At 37.7% G+C, this 17,706-nt stretch overlaps 1 protein-coding gene across 1 annotated transcript in view; it reads left to right on the top strand.

Annotated features, from left to right (window-relative positions):
• Positions 1-17,706, top strand: part of KMT2C (lysine methyltransferase 2C) — a 285,187-nt gene that overhangs the window by 64,895 nt on the left and 202,586 nt on the right. Inside the window, 1 exon segment of the mRNA XM_045496257.1 lies at positions 13,632-13,720. Within this exon segment, the coding sequence (XP_045352213.1) occupies positions 13,632-13,720 (89 nt within the window).

The raw sequence follows: 17,706 nt of genomic DNA, 5'->3' as shown, positions 1-17,706 counted from the left end.
CACGTTAATGCAGTGCTCACCACCGTAATTGTCGTTACTGTCGCTGTGCGGTGTTATTTCAATATTCTTGACTCTATTTCCTATGCTGTGCTTTTCATCTCTGTGACTTATTTATTTTTTAACTGGAAGTTTGTACCTCTTAATCCCCTTCTCCAATTTTGCCCATTCCCCAGTAAGTGCTTTACATTTAATCCTCAAAGTAATCCTGTGGGGGTAGTGCTATGACTTCCATTTTAAGGATGAGGAAATTGAGGCACAGATTTTAAGCAGCTTGCACAGGGTCATATAGCTGATAATTAGCTTTTTAATCCAGGCAGTCAAGCTCCAGAGTCCATGCTTTGTAACTGCTCCATTACAGCTGCCTCTAAGTTGGAAAATGAGAAGCTGGTAAGGTAGATGAACTGGCAGATCCTGTAAGGTTGAAGAGTTATTGGAGTGAGGTTCTAGAAGGAATAATACCGCTGTGAACACGGGGGTACAACGATCTGTTCAGGTCCCTGCTTTTAACTTCTTGTTTGTTGAGAGTGTGTGGGTTAATGTGTCTCCGGCCAGCACGGTGAAATCCTAAAACACTTAGAGGAGAGGGGAACTCCGAGCTTATAAGGTTTTTCCCTTGCTCATTTGATATGCGAGAGCCTGAGTAGTGGCGTTCTGATTCAAAGCCGTGGTTTTTGGTAGTAAATATAGGGCACTGGCCCTAGGTAGCTAGCCACCCCACTTCCAACAGATTGTTTTTAATTGAAGTTTTGGAGGAACCAGTAGCTTCATAGACCTCAGCAGGAGTTCATGGATCTCCTCAGTATGTCACCCTCACTGCAGTTTAGCTCTAGCCGGTTCTGTCACTTTGAGTAACTTATTTAAGCTTTCTTAATTTGAATTTGCTTATCTGTAAAATGGGAACAGTAAAACCTATTTCAACAGGATAGTAAAGAGGATTCAGTGAGAATAGTGGTGTGTGTGTGTGTGTGTGTGTGTGTGTGTAAGTAAGCTCTACCCCCAACATGCAGCTAGAACTCATGACCCAGAGATCAAGAGGCACATGCTCTACCAGCTGAGCCAGTCAGGTGCCCCAGTAGTTCTTTATTTTTTTTCCTTTATGTATTTTGAAGTAAATTCTGTTGTTAGGTTCATATACAATTATGTGTTGTAGATGAATTGACCCTTTTATTAGTATGTAATGTTCCTCTTTGTCCCTGGTATCTAAAAAATTTATTTTTGGTTAAAAAAATTTTTTAATGTTTATTTTTGAAGTAAAGAAAGAGTGTGAGTGGGGGAGGGGCAGAGAGCGAGGGAGACACGGAATCCGAAGCGGGCTCCAGGCTCCAAGCTGTCAGCATAGAGCCTGACACGGGGCTCAAATCCACAAACCGCGAGATCACGACCTGAGCCGAAGTCAGACACTTAACCGACTGAGCCACCCAGGTGCCCCTAAAAAAAATTTTTTTTAAATTTGAGTATAGTTGACATATTGGTAATTTTTTGTTGTTTTGTTTTGTAGTTTGCTTTGTATGATATTAGAATAGCCACTCCTGCTTAATTTTGATTAGTGTTGCATGATATGTTTGTTTCCTTAAATATGTCATATTTGGATTGACTTTCAAGTAGATAGCATATAGTTGGGTCTTTTTTTGTTAAACATTTAAAAAAATTTATTTTGGGGGGGGGTAGGGGAATGAGAAGTGGAGGGGCAGAGTGGGGGGGGGGAGAGAATCTTAACCAGGCTCTACGCCCAGCATGGAGCCTGACATGGGGCTCGATCTCACACTTGTGAGATCATGACCTCAGCCAAAATCAAGAGTTGGACACTTAACCAACTGAGCCGCACTTAACCAGGTGCCCTGGGTCATGTTGTTTTAATTGATTCTGACAATCTCTGTATTTTCATTGATTTAGTTCACTTACATTTAGTGTAATTCTTAATTGGTTTCAATTTAGACCTATCATTTATTATTTTTTTCTAATAATTATTTATTTTGGTTTTGGTAATTTTTATGTCTAAAATTTCCACTTGGTTCTTCTGTATTTCTTCTATAGCAGATATATTCTGTTTTAAATTTTTTCTTAGGAATTTTCAAAATTGTTCATTTGAATATTTTATGATAGCTACCTTAAAGTGCGCGTCGGATAATTCCAACCTCTGTGTCATTTTGTCATTGGCCTATTTTCATTGTATTTTCTCATATGATTTGACATTTTTGTAGTTCTTTGTGTATCAAGTAATTTTGGATTGTTTTCTGAACATTTTAGCTCTTTCGTTACAAGAATGTGGGTTTTACCACCATCTTATGGAGAAACGTTGAGATTTTTGATTTGGCAGGCCCTTGGCCTGGGTATGTAAGGATACAGGTTTCAATGAGCCTTTTTTGGGCTGTGGTAAGTTTAGTTTAGTTTTCAAAGCCTTTGCAGTGCTGTTAGTATCTGTACTCTGTGTGCAGTACCAAGTGGGCAGCCTGCAACCTGGCCAGGTATCTGTCAGCTCAGTCCTGGAAGTCTTTGTTATACTTTATAGGATCAGGTCCACACGTGGGCAGATTGTGGGTCAGCTCAGTCAGGCTCTCTCTTCCTGAATCTCGGCAATCGTTCCTGGGTGTTAGACTGTTGAGTTCAGGCCAGGGGATACTGGAGAGGTAAAATAGTCAACTCTGTGACATTGGCAGTACTTTGAATTCTGGTGTCTGTCCCTGATCATCCTGCTATTCTGTGTTTTTTTGTTATTGATGTTGTTTATTTATTTATTTTGAGAGAAAGAGAGAAAAAAAGTACGAGTGGGGGAGGGGCAGAGAGAGAGAGAGAGAGAGAGAGAGAGAGAGGAAGAGAGAGAGAATCCTAAGCACTAACAGGAGCCTGATGCAGAGCCCAGACCCATGAATCATGAAATCTTGACGAGAGCTGAAGTCAGACCCTTGGCTGACTGAGCCACCCAGGCGCTCCCAGCTGTTCTGTATTTTTAAGGAAACTCAAATAATTGTTCCATGTGTTATATCCATGTTTTATGGTTCCATTCAGTGGCAGTAAAAGTTTGGCATATATTCCTCCATAGAACTGGAGCCCCTTGATTATCTTCTGTTTGTGATTTTTACGTTTTTAAAGTGAAAAAACAGGCTATAGTTTTATTTTCTTGTATTATCTTTGAGTTGGTAGGACAGGCATAATATATGTAAAAAATGGATAGTGGAATGTTGTGTCTTTTTTTATTTTTCCTTATGGAACAGGTCTTTATATGGATATTGGCTTTATATAATAGCTTTGATTTTGCTGTCATTGTCATGCCAATCTCATAGAATGAGTTGGGAAGTGTTCCTTCCTTCATTATTTCCTGGAGATAGTGTAGGATTAGTACTATTTCTCAAACCTTTGCTAGATTTGTCAATAAAGATACCTGGGATTGGAATTTCTGTGGGAAGGTTTATACTTATAAACTTATTTTTAAAAATAGGCATTGGGTTAATCAAATTTTCTTTCTCGTCTCGAGTCTGTTTTCGGTAATTTGGATTGTGACCATTTCATCTAAGTTGTTGAATTATTTATATTTCCTCATTTTCTTTTTAATGGGTATTTTTCTAGTGATGACCCCTGTTTTTAATTTTTCTGTTGGTAGTTTATGTATTTATCTCTCTTTGCTGTCATTTTTTTCTGGAAGGTCATCTATTAATTTTTTCGAAGAACCATCTTTAGGTTTCATTGATTTTTAAAAATTCTCTTATTGTGTTTTTATGTCACTGATTTTGACTGTTACTTCTTTTTTTGTCTTTTTTAATGTTTTTATTTATTTTTGAGACAGAGACAGGGCATGAGCAGGGGAGGGGCAGAGAGGGGGGAGACACAGAATGTGAAGCAGGCTCCAGGCTCTGAGCTGTCAGCACAGAGCCCGAAGTGGGGCTCGAACTCAACGGAGTGTGAGATCATGACCTGAGCTGAAGTCGGACGCTTAACTGACTGAGCCACCCAGGCACCCCTTGACTGTTACTTCTTATTATGATTTTGATTTGATGTTCCATTTCTAGTTTCTTTCTTTCTTTTTTATTTTATTTATTATTATTATTTTTTCCTTTTCTAGATTCTTAAAGGAGAGGCTTCTTTTATTATTAGAGTTGAGATCTTTCTTATTTTCTGCTATAACTGAATTTCCATTTTTTCACTACTTACCTGAATCTTACAAATTTCAAAATGCTGTATCTTCATTTTCATTTAGTTCAAGCTGTTTTCAAATTTCCTTATCATTTCCTTCTTGACTAGTGGGTTATTTAGAATTTGTGTGTGTGTGTGTGTGTGTGTGTGTGTGTGTGTGTGTGTGTGTTATCAGATATTTGAGGATATTGCTTATAATCTTTTTTGTTTTCAGTTTAGTTCCACTGTAACCCTAGAACGTGTTTGATATAATTTCAGTCTTTTAAAATTTGTTGAACTTTGTGTTAAGGCCTATAATTTGGCTTATTCTGGGGTTGTGTGCTTGAAAAGAGAAGGTATATTCTGTTGTTATTAAGTCGAGTGTTCTAGAATGGTCAATTTAGACCTACTTGGTTGATAGTACCTTTAAGTATTTTGTGTCTTTATTGAGTTTTATGTCTACATATATCAATTATTGAGCAGTGTTGTAAACAAGTATATAAATATAATTGTGTATCTAAATATTTCTATTTTCAATTATGTATTTTGAAGCATTGGGTGGGTGCATTTCAGGATTATTGTCTCCTTGATGAAATGACACTTTTATCGTTATGTAATGTCCACTGCTAGTTCTTACAATATTCTGTGTTTGAAGTATGCTTTAAAAAAATGTGTGTGTGTGTGTATTTCAAGTTTTTATTTAAATTCTAGTTAGTTAACATATAATATGGGTTTCAGGAGTAGAATTTAGTGATTCATCATTTTCTATTTTTTAAAGTTTGTTTAATTTACATCTAAGTTAGCAGATGGTGCAACAGTGATTTCAGGAGTAGACTCTTTAATGTCCCTTACCTATTTAGACCATCCCCCCTCCCAAAACCCCTCCAGCAACCCTCTGTTCTCTATATTTAAGTCTTTTATGTTTTGTCCCCTTCCCTGTTTTTATATTATTTTTGCTTCCCTTCCCTTATGTTCATCTGTTTTGTATCTTAAATTCTTCATATCAGTGAAGTCATATGATATCTGTCTTTCTCTGATGAATTTGGCTTAGCATAATGCCTTCCAGTTCCATCCAGGTAGTTGCATAAAAAAATTTTTTTAATGTTTATTTTTTGAGAAAGAGAGAGAGCATGAGCATGAGCATGAGCAGGGGAGGGGCAGAGAGAGAGGGAGACAAAGAATCTGAAGCAGGCTCCAGGCTCTGAGCTGTCTGCACAGAGCCCGACATGGGGCTTGAACTCATGGACCCTGAGATCATGACCTGAACCGAAGTCACATGTTTAACTGACTGAGCCACCCAGGCGCTCCTGAAGTATGCTTTTTTAATAATATAGTCATAGCTTTCTTTTGATTAGTATTGTCACATTATATCTTTGTGTCTCTTTGTTCTTTTATCCTGTAAGTATCTTTAATAAAGTATGTGTCTTAGACATTATAGACTGCTTTTTATTTATTTTTTTTTAAATTTTTTTTTTTTTCAACGTTTATTTATTTTTGGGACAGAGAGAGACACAGCATGAACGGGGGAGGGGCAGAGAGAGAGAGAGACACAGAATTGGAAGCAGGCTCCGGGCTCTGAGCCATCAGCCCAGAGCCCGACGCGGGGCTCGAACTCACGGACCGCGAGATCGTGACCTGGCTGAAGTCGGACGCTTAACCGACTGCGCCACCCAGGCGCCCCTATAGACTGCTTTTTAAATTTAAAGTGATAATTTCTGCGTTTTAACTTAATTGTTTTCATCATAAGTGTACTCTTTAATCCCCATCACCTATTTTGGCTATCCCTCCCATCCATCTCCCTTCTGGTAACCACCAGTTTGCTCTCTATAGTTAAGAGTCTTTTTCTTGGTTTGTCTCTTTGTTTTCTTTGTTCATTGGTTTTGTTTCTTAAATTCCACATATGCTTGAAATCATATGGGATTTATCTTTCTCTGAGTTATTTTACTTAGCGTTATATTCTCTACCTCTATCCATGTTGTTGCAAATGGCAAAGATTACATGCTTTTTTATGCCCGAGTACTATTCCATTATTTATATACACCACGTCTTCTTTATCCTTTGATCTGTTGATGGACACTTGGGCTGCTTTTGTAGTTTGACTGTTGTAAATAATGCAATAAATATAAGGGTGCATGTATTTCTTAAAAGTAGTGTTTTGTATTTTGGGGGGTATAAATACCCAGTAATGTGATTCCTGGATCATAAAGTAGTTCTAGTTTTAACTTTTTTAAAAAAACTTCTTAAACAAATGTTTGTTTATTCTTGAGAGGGAGAGAAAGAGAGAGCACATGCGCATGAGCAGGGGAAGGGCAGAGAGTGATGCAGACACAGAATCTGAAGCAGGCTCCAGGGTTTGAGCTGTGAGCACAGAGCCTGATACGGGGCTCGAACCCACGAACCGTGAGATCATGACCCCTTTTTTTTAGAGGATTCTATTCTATCTCTTTGACTAACAAGCTGTGCATCTGTGTGTTTTCATAGAGAAGTTGCTCTAGAGTTTACATTATACATTTTTAACTTATCAGCATCTGCCTTCAGGTAACATTTTATCACTGCAGATGCAGTATAAGACTGTGTACCAGTATATTTTCAGTTTTGCCCTCCTATGTTTTGAAATATTGTTGCCAAACTGTTTGATTTTATATGTATTATGAACCCCACAATGAATTTTAATTTTTGCTTTAAACAATTAACTTTTAAAAAGATTGAAAATGAGGAAAATATCTTTTATATATTCACATACTTAACATTTCCATCACTTTTTATTGTTTTGCATACAGATATCTTGATCCAGGTTTTTATTTTATTATATTTTTTAATGTGTAGTTATACTTTTGAGAGGGAGAGAGAGAGAGACAGAACATGAGTGGGTGAGGGGCAAAGACAGAGGGACACACAGAATCGGAAGCAGGCTCCAGGCTCCGAGCTGTCAGCCCAGAGCCCCATGTGGGGCTCGAACTCATGAGCTGTGAGATCATGACCTGAGCCAAAGTCGGATACTCAACTGACTGAGCCAGCCAAGCTCCCTGATCCAGGATTTTATTATCATTTTCCTTTTGTCTGAAGATTTCCTTAACAGGGGCTCCAGGGTGGCTCAGTCAGTTAAGCATCTGACTTTTTATGTTACTTTTATTTTTGAAGGATGCTCTTCGCTACATGTTTTGTTCAAGGTTTATGAGTTTTTTTTCCTTAATGTTACTCCAACCCCTTTAATTATGTTGTTTCACTGTCTTCTGGCTTACATAATTTCAGATGAGAAATTTGTAGTCACTCTTGTTTTTCTTACTCTGTAAGTAATATGTCTTAGGCTGCTTTTTAAGATTTTTCTTTTATTTCTCTGTTTCAGCAAGTTGACTATAAAGTGTCTTACAGTGTGTGTGTGCGTGGGGGGGGGGGGTGTTCGCCATTTTATTGTGGTTCTTGGATCTGTGGATTTACAATTCCTTAGTTTGCAAGATTTACAGCTAGTATTTCACCAAATACATATTCTTATTCCCTTCCCACTCCCAACTTCACATGTTAGATTGGTTGCTATTGCCCCACAGGGCTCTGTAGCTGTTTCTCTTTTTTCATTTCATCTTTTACTTTGGGTAGGTATTGTTTGCTGTATCTTTAAGGTCATTCATCTTTTCTTTTGCCATTTCTGATCAGATGTTCATTATTCAAAGTGAAAATTTTGTTAGTTTTTGATGTTACCTCTGTGAATGCCATTAAAAAATTTTTTTACTGTCATTTTTCTCATTCATTTTCCTTTACATACATACATACATACATACATACATACATACATACATACATTTATTTATTTAACATTTATTCATTTTTGAGAGACAGAGAGAGACAGAGCGTAAGCAGGAGGGGGCGGGGGGCAGAGAGCGAGGGAGACACAGAATCCGAAGCAGGCTCCAGGCTCTGAGCTGTCAGCACAGAGCCTGATGTGGGGCTTGAACTCACAAACCACGAGATCATGAACTGAGCCGAAGTCAGATATTCAACTGACTGAGCCACCCAGGGCCCATCTTTTACATTCTTTTTTTTTTTTTTTTTTAATTTTTTTTTCAATGTTTATTTATTTTTGGGACAGAGAGAGACAGAGCGTGAACGGGGGAGGGGCAGAGAGAGAGGGAGACACAGAATCGGAAACAGGCTCCAGGCTCTGAGCCATCAGCCCAGAGCCTGACGCGGGGCTCGAACTCACGGACCGCGAGATCGTGACCTGGCTGAAGTCGGACGCTCAACCGACTGCGCCACCCAGGCGCCCCTTTTACATTCTTTTTTAATAAAATGTTTATTTATTTGGTGGGGAGAGGGGCAGAAAGGGAGAGAGAGAATCCCAAGCAGGCTTGAGGCTCAGTGCAGAGCCTGGCATGGGGCTCCATCCCACGACTAGGAAATTACGACCTGAGCTAATATCAAGAGTGGGATGCTTAACCCACTGAGCCACCCCAGGGCCCCTCATTTTCTATTTAATTCTTAAGCATATGACGCATATTGATAATAGCTGATTTAATATCTGTGGTTGTCCCTTCTATTAACTCCATTGTTTTCTGTTTTTATTTTTATATTTTCTCCTGGTTGAGACTCACATTTTCCTGCTTCTCTGTATACTTGGTACATTTTCATTGGATGCCATACTTTGTGATTTTTGTTGTTGCTATTGTTTTTTGTTGTTGTTGTTGTTGAGCTAGATTTGTTGTAAAACAAATGTTGAACTTTGTTTTAAAGTTAGTTTTGGAAAATTTTGATTATTGAGACTTATTTGTTAGCTCTCTTAGGGATGGTCTAGAAGATAATGTGTTGTAGGCTTCATTTAGCATTACTTTTATTTGTTTGTTTTTGTTACTTATTTTTAAGTAGGCTTCATGCTCAGTGCAGAGCCCAAGGTGGGGCTTGAACTCAGGGCTCTGAGATCAAGACCTGAGCTGAGATCAAGAGTTGGACACTTTACCGGATGAGTCACCTAGGCACCCCAGCCCTAATTTTAAAGGCATGTTTTGAATGTGTTAATATAGTCAGTGAGGTCTTGGCACTCTGGCTGGAGAGAATACGACTGATTCCTGGCTCTGGGAGCTCTCGTGTGTTGCAGCTGTGCTCTCATCTTTCCTTGGAACTTGTTCTTGTTCAGCCTTTTGGGGTTTTACTCCACTTTTAAACAGATTGGTATTCAGATAAAAACTTAAGGGTACCCTTATGCAGATGTCTGGATCTATTTCCCTGTACAACTCCTTCCTCTTGTGTACTCTGTTCCACAATTTCTAGCCTCCAGAGCAGGTGATGTCTGTGTCCCCATTTCCGCAAAATTGCCAGTCTCTGAGTTCCCCTCTCTGTGCTGTAGTTTGTACATTAACTCCATGCAGAAAGCCTTTGTGATGTGGGGTGCCTGGCTGGCTCAGTGTGAAGAGCATGTTAGTCTTGATCTCAGAGTTGTGAATTTGAGCCCCACATTGGGTGAGATTAAACAAACAAACAAACAAACAAAGTTTTAGAAAACTAAAAAAGAAAAGAAAGGCTTTGTGATAGTAGGGTTCACCTTGTTTCTTTCCTGTTGTCCAGGGATTACAGTTCTGTCCCTCCCTTTTGTTTAATGTCTAGTCATGGTTGTTTCCTATAGTCTGTCTGGTTTTCTAGCTGTTTATGGCTGGAGGGTAATTTGAACCTTCTTACTCCCATGTGGCTTTAAATAGAAGTCTGCTGTATTATTTTAGGAACTTAAATGAGTTTTAATTCATAGTATTAATATGGAACATTGGATTTTTGGTGGAAATTTTTCTTTAGTTAGTGCTGTTATTTACTTCAAATTTCTTTGCAACAGAGTGAATCAAAACTACAATAAAAGGGCTAATAGATACAAAAGAAAAAGAGAAGAGGGAAGAAAAGCCAAAGAAAAATTAAAATAATTTTTATGTTACCATATGTAATTAGACTTCAAAGTTCTATTAAAAACCAAAACTGGGCACATCTGAAAGCAATATGGAAATATAAAATGTAGGCATCTATTTTTCAGTGATACGGCTTTGACAAAGTACGGCCATTATCTTTTGCATTCAGAAAAAAATAAATTTAGCATTTGATTAGTCAGAAAAATCATACCAGAAGCCAGTGAGCAGCAATAGAAAAACATAAAGGAGGGGTGCCTGGGTGGCTCAGTGGGTTGGGTGTCCAACTTCAGCTCAGGTCATGGTCTCATAGTCCATGAGTTGGAGCCCTAGTCAGGTTCTGTGCTGACAGCTCGGAGCCTGGAGCCTGCTTCCGATTCTGTGTTTCCCTCTCTCTCTGCCCCACCCCTGCTTGCTCTCTTTCAAAACTGAATAAACATTAAAAAAATAAAAATAAAAAAGAGAAATATAAAGGAAATATGGGAAGTTTCAAAATTACATAATGTTGATAAGTTGGTCCATTGAACAGAAGGAAAAGGATTGTGATGGATTGGTGAATGTAAAAAGCATGCCTTATTGGTGCCAAAACCAAGAATTAAGAGAAGTAAGGAAAAGAAAACAAGGCAAAAATTAAAAATTTCTATTTGAGGAATACCACAATATAGAAAGCTCACACACGCACACACTCATGCACGCACACACACTCCCTCCACCCCCCCCCCCCCCACTTCTAGATAAAACAAATTTGAAATAAAGCCAATTGTGCCAAAAAAACAAAAGATAGCAATGGTCAGGAAAGTGGAGAAAGAAACATAAAACAGAGCAAAACACTGGTTTGGAAGATTAAATGACAAAACCAGCTAAGTCATCATGTTTCAATTTCTTTAACAATGAGTGTTCATAATCATGAGGAATCATAAAGGAAAGATTAAAATTCTGCCTCCATAGTATCTCTTGAACTAGTTTCTTATTGTCTATTCCATTGTAGCAGTTATGTTGGGATTATTTCAAGAATTTCCAATCTCTCTGTACATAGTCCTTATATTTGTCTATAGGTTTCTACAAAAGCAGATTCCTTTTATTAAGAAAATTCTTTGACCTTCTATCTCCTTACTGCCCTTCTCACTTACTCTGTTCCAGCCACAGTGTATTTTTGCCCTTCTTCCAACCCTCACATACTCTTAATGTCAGTAGCTTTGCATTTGCCTCTTCCTTCTACTGTAGTGCTCTTTTTCCAGATATCTGTGTGGTTTGCTTCCTGTTGTACCTCAGGTCTCTACTGAACTGTCTCTTTACAGAAAATTTTATTTTGTAAAGTTTATTTTATGAATATCTTTATAATTCTTTTTAAAAAATTTTTAAATGTTTATTTTTGAGAGAGAGAGAGACAGAGACAGAGACAGAGAGAGAGACAGAGCAGGGGAGGGGCAGAGAGAGAGAGAGAGAGAGAGAGAGAGAGAGAGATACAGAATCCCAAGCAAGCTCCAGGGTCTGAGCTGTCAGCACAGAGCCCAACTCGGGCCTTGAACTCACGAACTGCAAGATCATTATCTGAGCAGAAGTGGGACGCTAATTGCGCGTCCGGGCGCCTCTATCTTAATTAAAATTGTAGTTAGTCCCTCATTTTTTGCTTTATAGTTTTCCTTCATATTATCTTGATGTTATATGTATTTTTTGTTTGTTTGTTTAGAAGAGTAACATATTTCTTCTCACTAGAATGTAGTTTAGTGAAGACAGAGATTTTGTTGTTTAACCCTGTATCCTGTATTTTAACAGAGCCAGACACAGGAGGATTGATCGAATCATCTAATGATGCTTGTTAAATATGTTGTCCGAGTAATTGTTTAAAGATGTTTCTAGCTATACTTCATCTCCATTTCTGAGAGTGGGATGTGAACATTTTTCATAATGATTGTGAATCTATCAGTTCCTCTTTGATGTGTAAATGTTTGCTTTATAAAATGTGAGAAGTTCTGTTGAGGTATCTTGGTAAATTAATCTTTTTATTATTAAATAATGGCAGCCAAGTTTAAGCCACTTACATTTACTGTGAAAACTTACATTTGTATTTAATTTTTATCTTGTTACTTTATTTTCTGTCTATTACATATTGTTTTATTTTTCCTTTGGCCCATTTTGGTTTGGTCAAATGTTCCTCATCCCTTCTTTCCCCTTTGTTGTAAAGTTTTCTTTTAAATTTAAACATAACTACTTAATAAATTCTAAAGCTAAATATCCTTTCCCTTTTTCCATGAGCCCTAAAATGAACCTTGGAATCCTTTAGCCCCAGTCACCTTCTTACCCAGTCCATGTGGTTTCTTACTTAGTTCTGTTTCTTTCCCCTTCCCTCATGAAGTTTGAAACGATGCTGTTTTGGCTGCTTGATCTGTTGTATTAGCTAATTTATAATATTAAATCATACTTTCTTTGTAATATTAAGTCATACTTTCATTTTGGTGATATTTACTATTGTTTTACTTAGTTTTTTTTTTTTTTTCTTCCCCAACCATAGTTTGTAGATATATTTGTTAGGATTTTGGTTCCAATTGTTTTCTTTTAAAGTCTTTTGTGGGTAGGAGTGACCTTTTGACAATTTGCAATAGTTCGTATCGAAAATCATTTAGACTTTGATTGCTTTAACTTAAAAAAATTCTCATGTTACATCTCTTTTATTGTTTTTGATTAATATCATTTAAAAGAAAGATTTAAGTAGATTTCCTATTTAAATTTTCTGTTTTCTACTGTTTTAATTTTTCTATCGTTTAAAAAAGCTTTTGTTTAGTTTTTTCTTATTATTAATCCTTTATTGTTTTCTACTCTTTTGAGTGTTTTTCATCTTAAATAGTGAGTTTTGTGACTTTTTGAGTAATGAAATAATTTAAAGCTCTGAAATTGGATACTGCTGTCAATTTCTAAGTTTTAAAAATATATAATTTCTTGTTTTTCTTATTTTATGTGTTAAAAAAGTGGATTTTTTTGACTAATTTCTATCCTTAATTTCTGAGACTTCACAAAATTTAAAGGCATTTTTTTTAAATTGCATTAGGTCAAGACTCACTTTTTCATGACTCTTGTGTTTATTTTACTTTACTGAAGTGAATTTTGTAAATTAAGTTGCACCACATTTGTAAGGTGTGTGATTAGATTATGTTCAACATTTACAGAATTTATTATTTTTTTTTTTTGAGTGGTTTGCAAGGGTCTGCATCACTTTTATGTATGGAAGCATCTTAAAAATACGCTTCTCTGGGCATCACTACTCAATTTCACTAGGTAGAGAGGTATGTAACCTGGCGTATGAACTTTGAAAAGAAGTTCAAGTTCATTAGGTGGTTAAAAACTCCTCGTATAGACAGAGGGTCATCTCACGGTCAGCTCAAAGAGAAACAGGGCCTAAAATAAAGAATACTTTAAAAAGTGAGTTGTGATGACAAAATATATCATTCTGGGCTGTATTCACATTTGTGTAAGGAAGGGCTGGGTTTGAAGGAGAAATGACTCTAAAGTGTTATATTTGCCATTTGATATGGTATAATGTAGTTAAAATTCCCTAAATTGTTTGATTTTGTATACCTTCAACTTTTTATGTATGTTAAGTATAATTATAAGCCTTAACATTTATAATTCTTTGTATTTATTTCTATATAGGCCTCGAAGTAGAGGAAAAATTACAGTGGAAGATGAGGACAGCATGGATGGACTGGAGACAACAGAAGCAGAAAATATTGTGGAAACAGGTATCAAACTTAACAGAGTTTTAAAAATGTATATCATAATTTGCACAATTAGCATTTGTCTGTATACTGGGTTCTAAAATTTACGTCCGCTGAAATAGTTTGATAGGTTATGACAGTGAAAAAACTGAGTTCTCTTTTTTTCCTGACAGTGCTGATTTAGTGGAAAGTATTTAATATCTATAGAGAAATGTTTCTATTGAAGCAAAATTAAAACTGGGTTAAGCAGTAGTTCCAGGTCATCAGTTTGATAGTTTGTAGTATATTTCTTTTATGAACCACCCAGCGTTTGTTTGAAGCTTATTGTGTTAGTATATGTGTGAGGGGAAAAATATGCCCCATTAACTAATGGTATTGTGAAATGCTGGGTTGAACCAGACCAAATGCTTTCTGGTCTTTTGGACGTTTAGGTGCCTTAAAGACGTTAATATGTATTGTGGATCTGCGAAGGGAAGATACTTCCAAAATTTATAGAGTTAGTGATTTAAAATGTCAAAAGGACGAGGTTTCATATTGTATTCAGAAGGCATCTATGTGAGATGGTCTCCCGTTGGCACTGGTTTTTAACTGTTGTTTGATAGAGTTTAGACATAGTGATCAGCTTTTTCTCTGAAGTTGAATGTTGTCTTCCTGTTGCTCACAGAATGTCATACAGTTTTTAGAGAAAAGTTAGAAATTGATGTATATTGAAACACAATTTTCCGTAAGATCCTTCGCCCGTGTGTTGGTGCTCTACAGCTGTAATTCTTGGAAGGCCTTCACGTGTTCTCCAGTTCTCATCCCTCTTTCTTTTCCAGTAGGGTCTCAGTAGGTAGAGTTCCGGCTGTAGCTTGGAATGCACAGTTCCACATTTTGCCATTTTGCTGCGGATTTGTTACCACATTGGTTTAAACTTGAATTTATGTAAGTGCCCCACTAGTTACTTTTCAGGATTTTTTTCCTAAAATTTTTTCTGTACTGTATACTGTTACTTTCTAGCGGAAGGTCTTTTTGAAGTCTTAAGTGACATTTTTCAACATAGCGATTGCTTATGAGTTGCTTTAAACCAGTGCTACCAGACTGTGCCACAGGCCCAATTTTGGGCATTTAACAGCAGTCTTCCCGAGTACTTTCCCTCATTCTCTAAAAATTTAGCATCTGCCTTTCTCCTTCCCCCTGCTCCTCCCATTGTGATTTTAATAATCTATTCAGGGGGCGCCTGGGTGGCGCAGTCGGTTAAGCGTCCGACTTCAGCCAGGTCACGATCTCACGGTCCGTGAGTTCGAGCCCCGCGTCGGGCTCTGGGCTGATGGCTCAGAGCCTGGAGCCTTTTCCGATTCTGTGTCTCCCTCTCTCTCTGCCCCTCCCCCGTTCATGCTCTGTCTCTCTCTGTCCCAAAAATAAATGTTGGAAAAAAAAAAAATTAAAAAAAAAAAAAAATCTATTCAGTATCCAGACCTCTTGGCTCCTGGATTTCCTTAAAGTTCCTATTCTGCAACCCACCTCAGTCCTCTTAATGTAGGGCCATAAGAAGGTCCTACATTATTAGCCTTTGTCTTCTCGCTTGTTATCAGGATTGCTGTTTCACTTCCAGAATCTCGGCATCAACTGTCCTACCCTCTGACTGCTACCCCTTCTTTTTCCAGCTCGTTTTCTCCCAGTATTCTCACATCATAATTCTTCAACCATATCGAGTCCTCTAATCCAGTGATCTTAGCGATGGGTTGTTACCCTCCTCCACTGGCTCCGAGTTTGTGACCCATTGTTGGAGTCATCGTCTCAAGTTTAACTTTTTTACCACCCTCCGATTGGTTTCCTTTTATTACAAAACCTAAATTCTGCAATGTAGCAGCTGAAAATGGCTGGAGAAAAACATAAACTTGGTCACTGGTTTCATTTTCAATTTATGACTTCAAATCTCCAGTGCGTATGATTGCTACCCTACACTCATTCCACGTGTACTTAGAAATTTCCTCTCCCAGTATCAGTGATGATTCTTTCATCACCTTCTCTTCTCTTTCCAGACTTCTAACACCTCTTCCCATTTTTCATTCTTAAATTATTGATGACCTTGCTTATTTCAATGGAAAAAAAAATAGAGGTAACCAGGGAAGAGATGCTCTACTCAGCCACCATCGCATCTTCTTTCCCGCTTGCGGTCCCTTCCATGTATTTACCTTCACTACTGTTAAAATTTAGGGCTGAAACGTCTGGTTATCAAAGGTCAGCTCTGCTGCAGGTCCTGGATTCTCTGTCTTCCTCTCTTAGGGACCTTGCACCCTCCTTTTCCTTGGCTTCTTGCATCCTGTCCAATTCCTTTGGCTACCTGTCCAATGACATCTTCTACTTTCCCCCTTGCTCATTGGGCTCCAGCCGTACTGGCCTTTTTGCTATTCCCAGAGGCCACTAACCAATTCCTTTAACAGGCTTTTACAGTTTACATCCACTTAGAACCGCCCCCCCCCCCACCCCCCGCCCTTTCCTAGATATTCATACTGATTATTGTCTGGCTTCCTTCAGGTCTCCGCTCATTTGCTCTCTTCTCAGACAGGCGTTTCTTGGCCAACTTGTCTAACGCTTGTCACTCTGTCCTTTTCTCCTTTACTTTTCTTCTTAGTATTTAAACAGATAGGACATAGTATTAGATAGTGGTTTATTGTGTGTCTTCCACACTCGACTGTAAGCTTCCCAAGGTTAGGGATTTGTCTTGTTCATGGATTTATTCCCAGTGCCTAGAATACTCCCAGACACATAGTAGGCTTTAGTTCACTAATAGAACGAGTGTTGCATTCTTATAGTTTCTCTTGTATTTCTAAGCTAGTACTATACTTAGAACATCACCACAAAGCTAAAATTCTAACATTTAATGTTTTCTTATGTTTAGAGTAGTAAGCCCCACAAATAGACTGTCTTCTTATGCTATCTCTTATGAGACATCAAGGCAAATAAAATTTAGTAAAATGTTTTAACAGGAGCGGGGTATTTTTCTTATTCTGGCCTTTATACTAAAGTTAAATAAAATCAAGTGAGTTAGTTTTTGCTGTCTTTGTCCTTGGAAAGACCTTTGTTCACTTGCTTTAGTGAACACACAAGGTAAGGAGACTAGTAAAGCAAAGAATAGAGAATAGTTGTTAAAACTACCAAGCTACAGGGGTGCCTGGCTGGCTCAGTCAGAGGAACATGTGACTCTTGGTCTTGGGGTCATGAGTTTTGAGCCCCATGTTGGGTGTAGAGATTACTTAAATAAATAAAACTTAAAAAAACAAAAACTACTAAGCTGCAAATAAACCCAAGCAAAGAGAAGGGTTCCATGCGTTTCTAATAAGTTTAAAACCACACTCGAGTTGGCTGCAAGGCTTTAATATCTCTGTGCATGCCTCAAGGCCCAAGGTTTATTGTAAAGTCCCTTACATCTGTGACTTTTGTGCCTTGGTACATCTGTTTAATGATGTATAGTAATGTAAGAGTGTTTATTAAAATAAGTATGGGGGTTTGTGTGTGGGTGGGGTAAGGTGGTAGGAATGAGTATCCTACAAGTGGCCATTGGGGAAGTTGCAAGAAATTTCACAGATCAGTTTGTTACATTTTTATGTTAAGAAAATCCTATGTTTTTTGTTACTAGTCCGCTTTTTCCTGTGTAAATAAAATCAACCTGAATGAAGTGTAAGGTACTTAAGAGAAATTCCACTTTTCTTGGAGAATCATTCCATAATCAGGGCTTTGCAAACTTGTTTTAGTTAATTATCATTGGTTAATTATGATTTAGCTAATTATAATTAAAAATTTCTTTTGACTATGTAAGTTGTCGTAGTGTGGCTAGTGGGAGCCCCTTTGCAGCTGGCTTCTAAGCCCTTTTCAGTATCATCTCAAAATGTTTCAAAGCTCATTGCTCTTCGGCAGCAGTGTTTTCAGGTCTGTCTTTAATTTTCTCTGTCCCAGGATAAGAAATCGACTCTTCCCCAAGGACTCCTAGTTCTTTTTAGTGGAGAGTAGGATTAGAGATTTTTATC

The sequence above is a fragment of the Leopardus geoffroyi genome, chromosome A2 (genome assembly GCF_018350155.1).
Source record: "Leopardus geoffroyi isolate Oge1 chromosome A2, O.geoffroyi_Oge1_pat1.0, whole genome shotgun sequence".
Taxonomy (NCBI): Eukaryota; Metazoa; Chordata; class Mammalia; order Carnivora; family Felidae; genus Leopardus; species Leopardus geoffroyi.
Note: the sequence above shows the minus strand (reverse complement) of the source record. Positions and strands in the feature narration are given on the sequence as shown.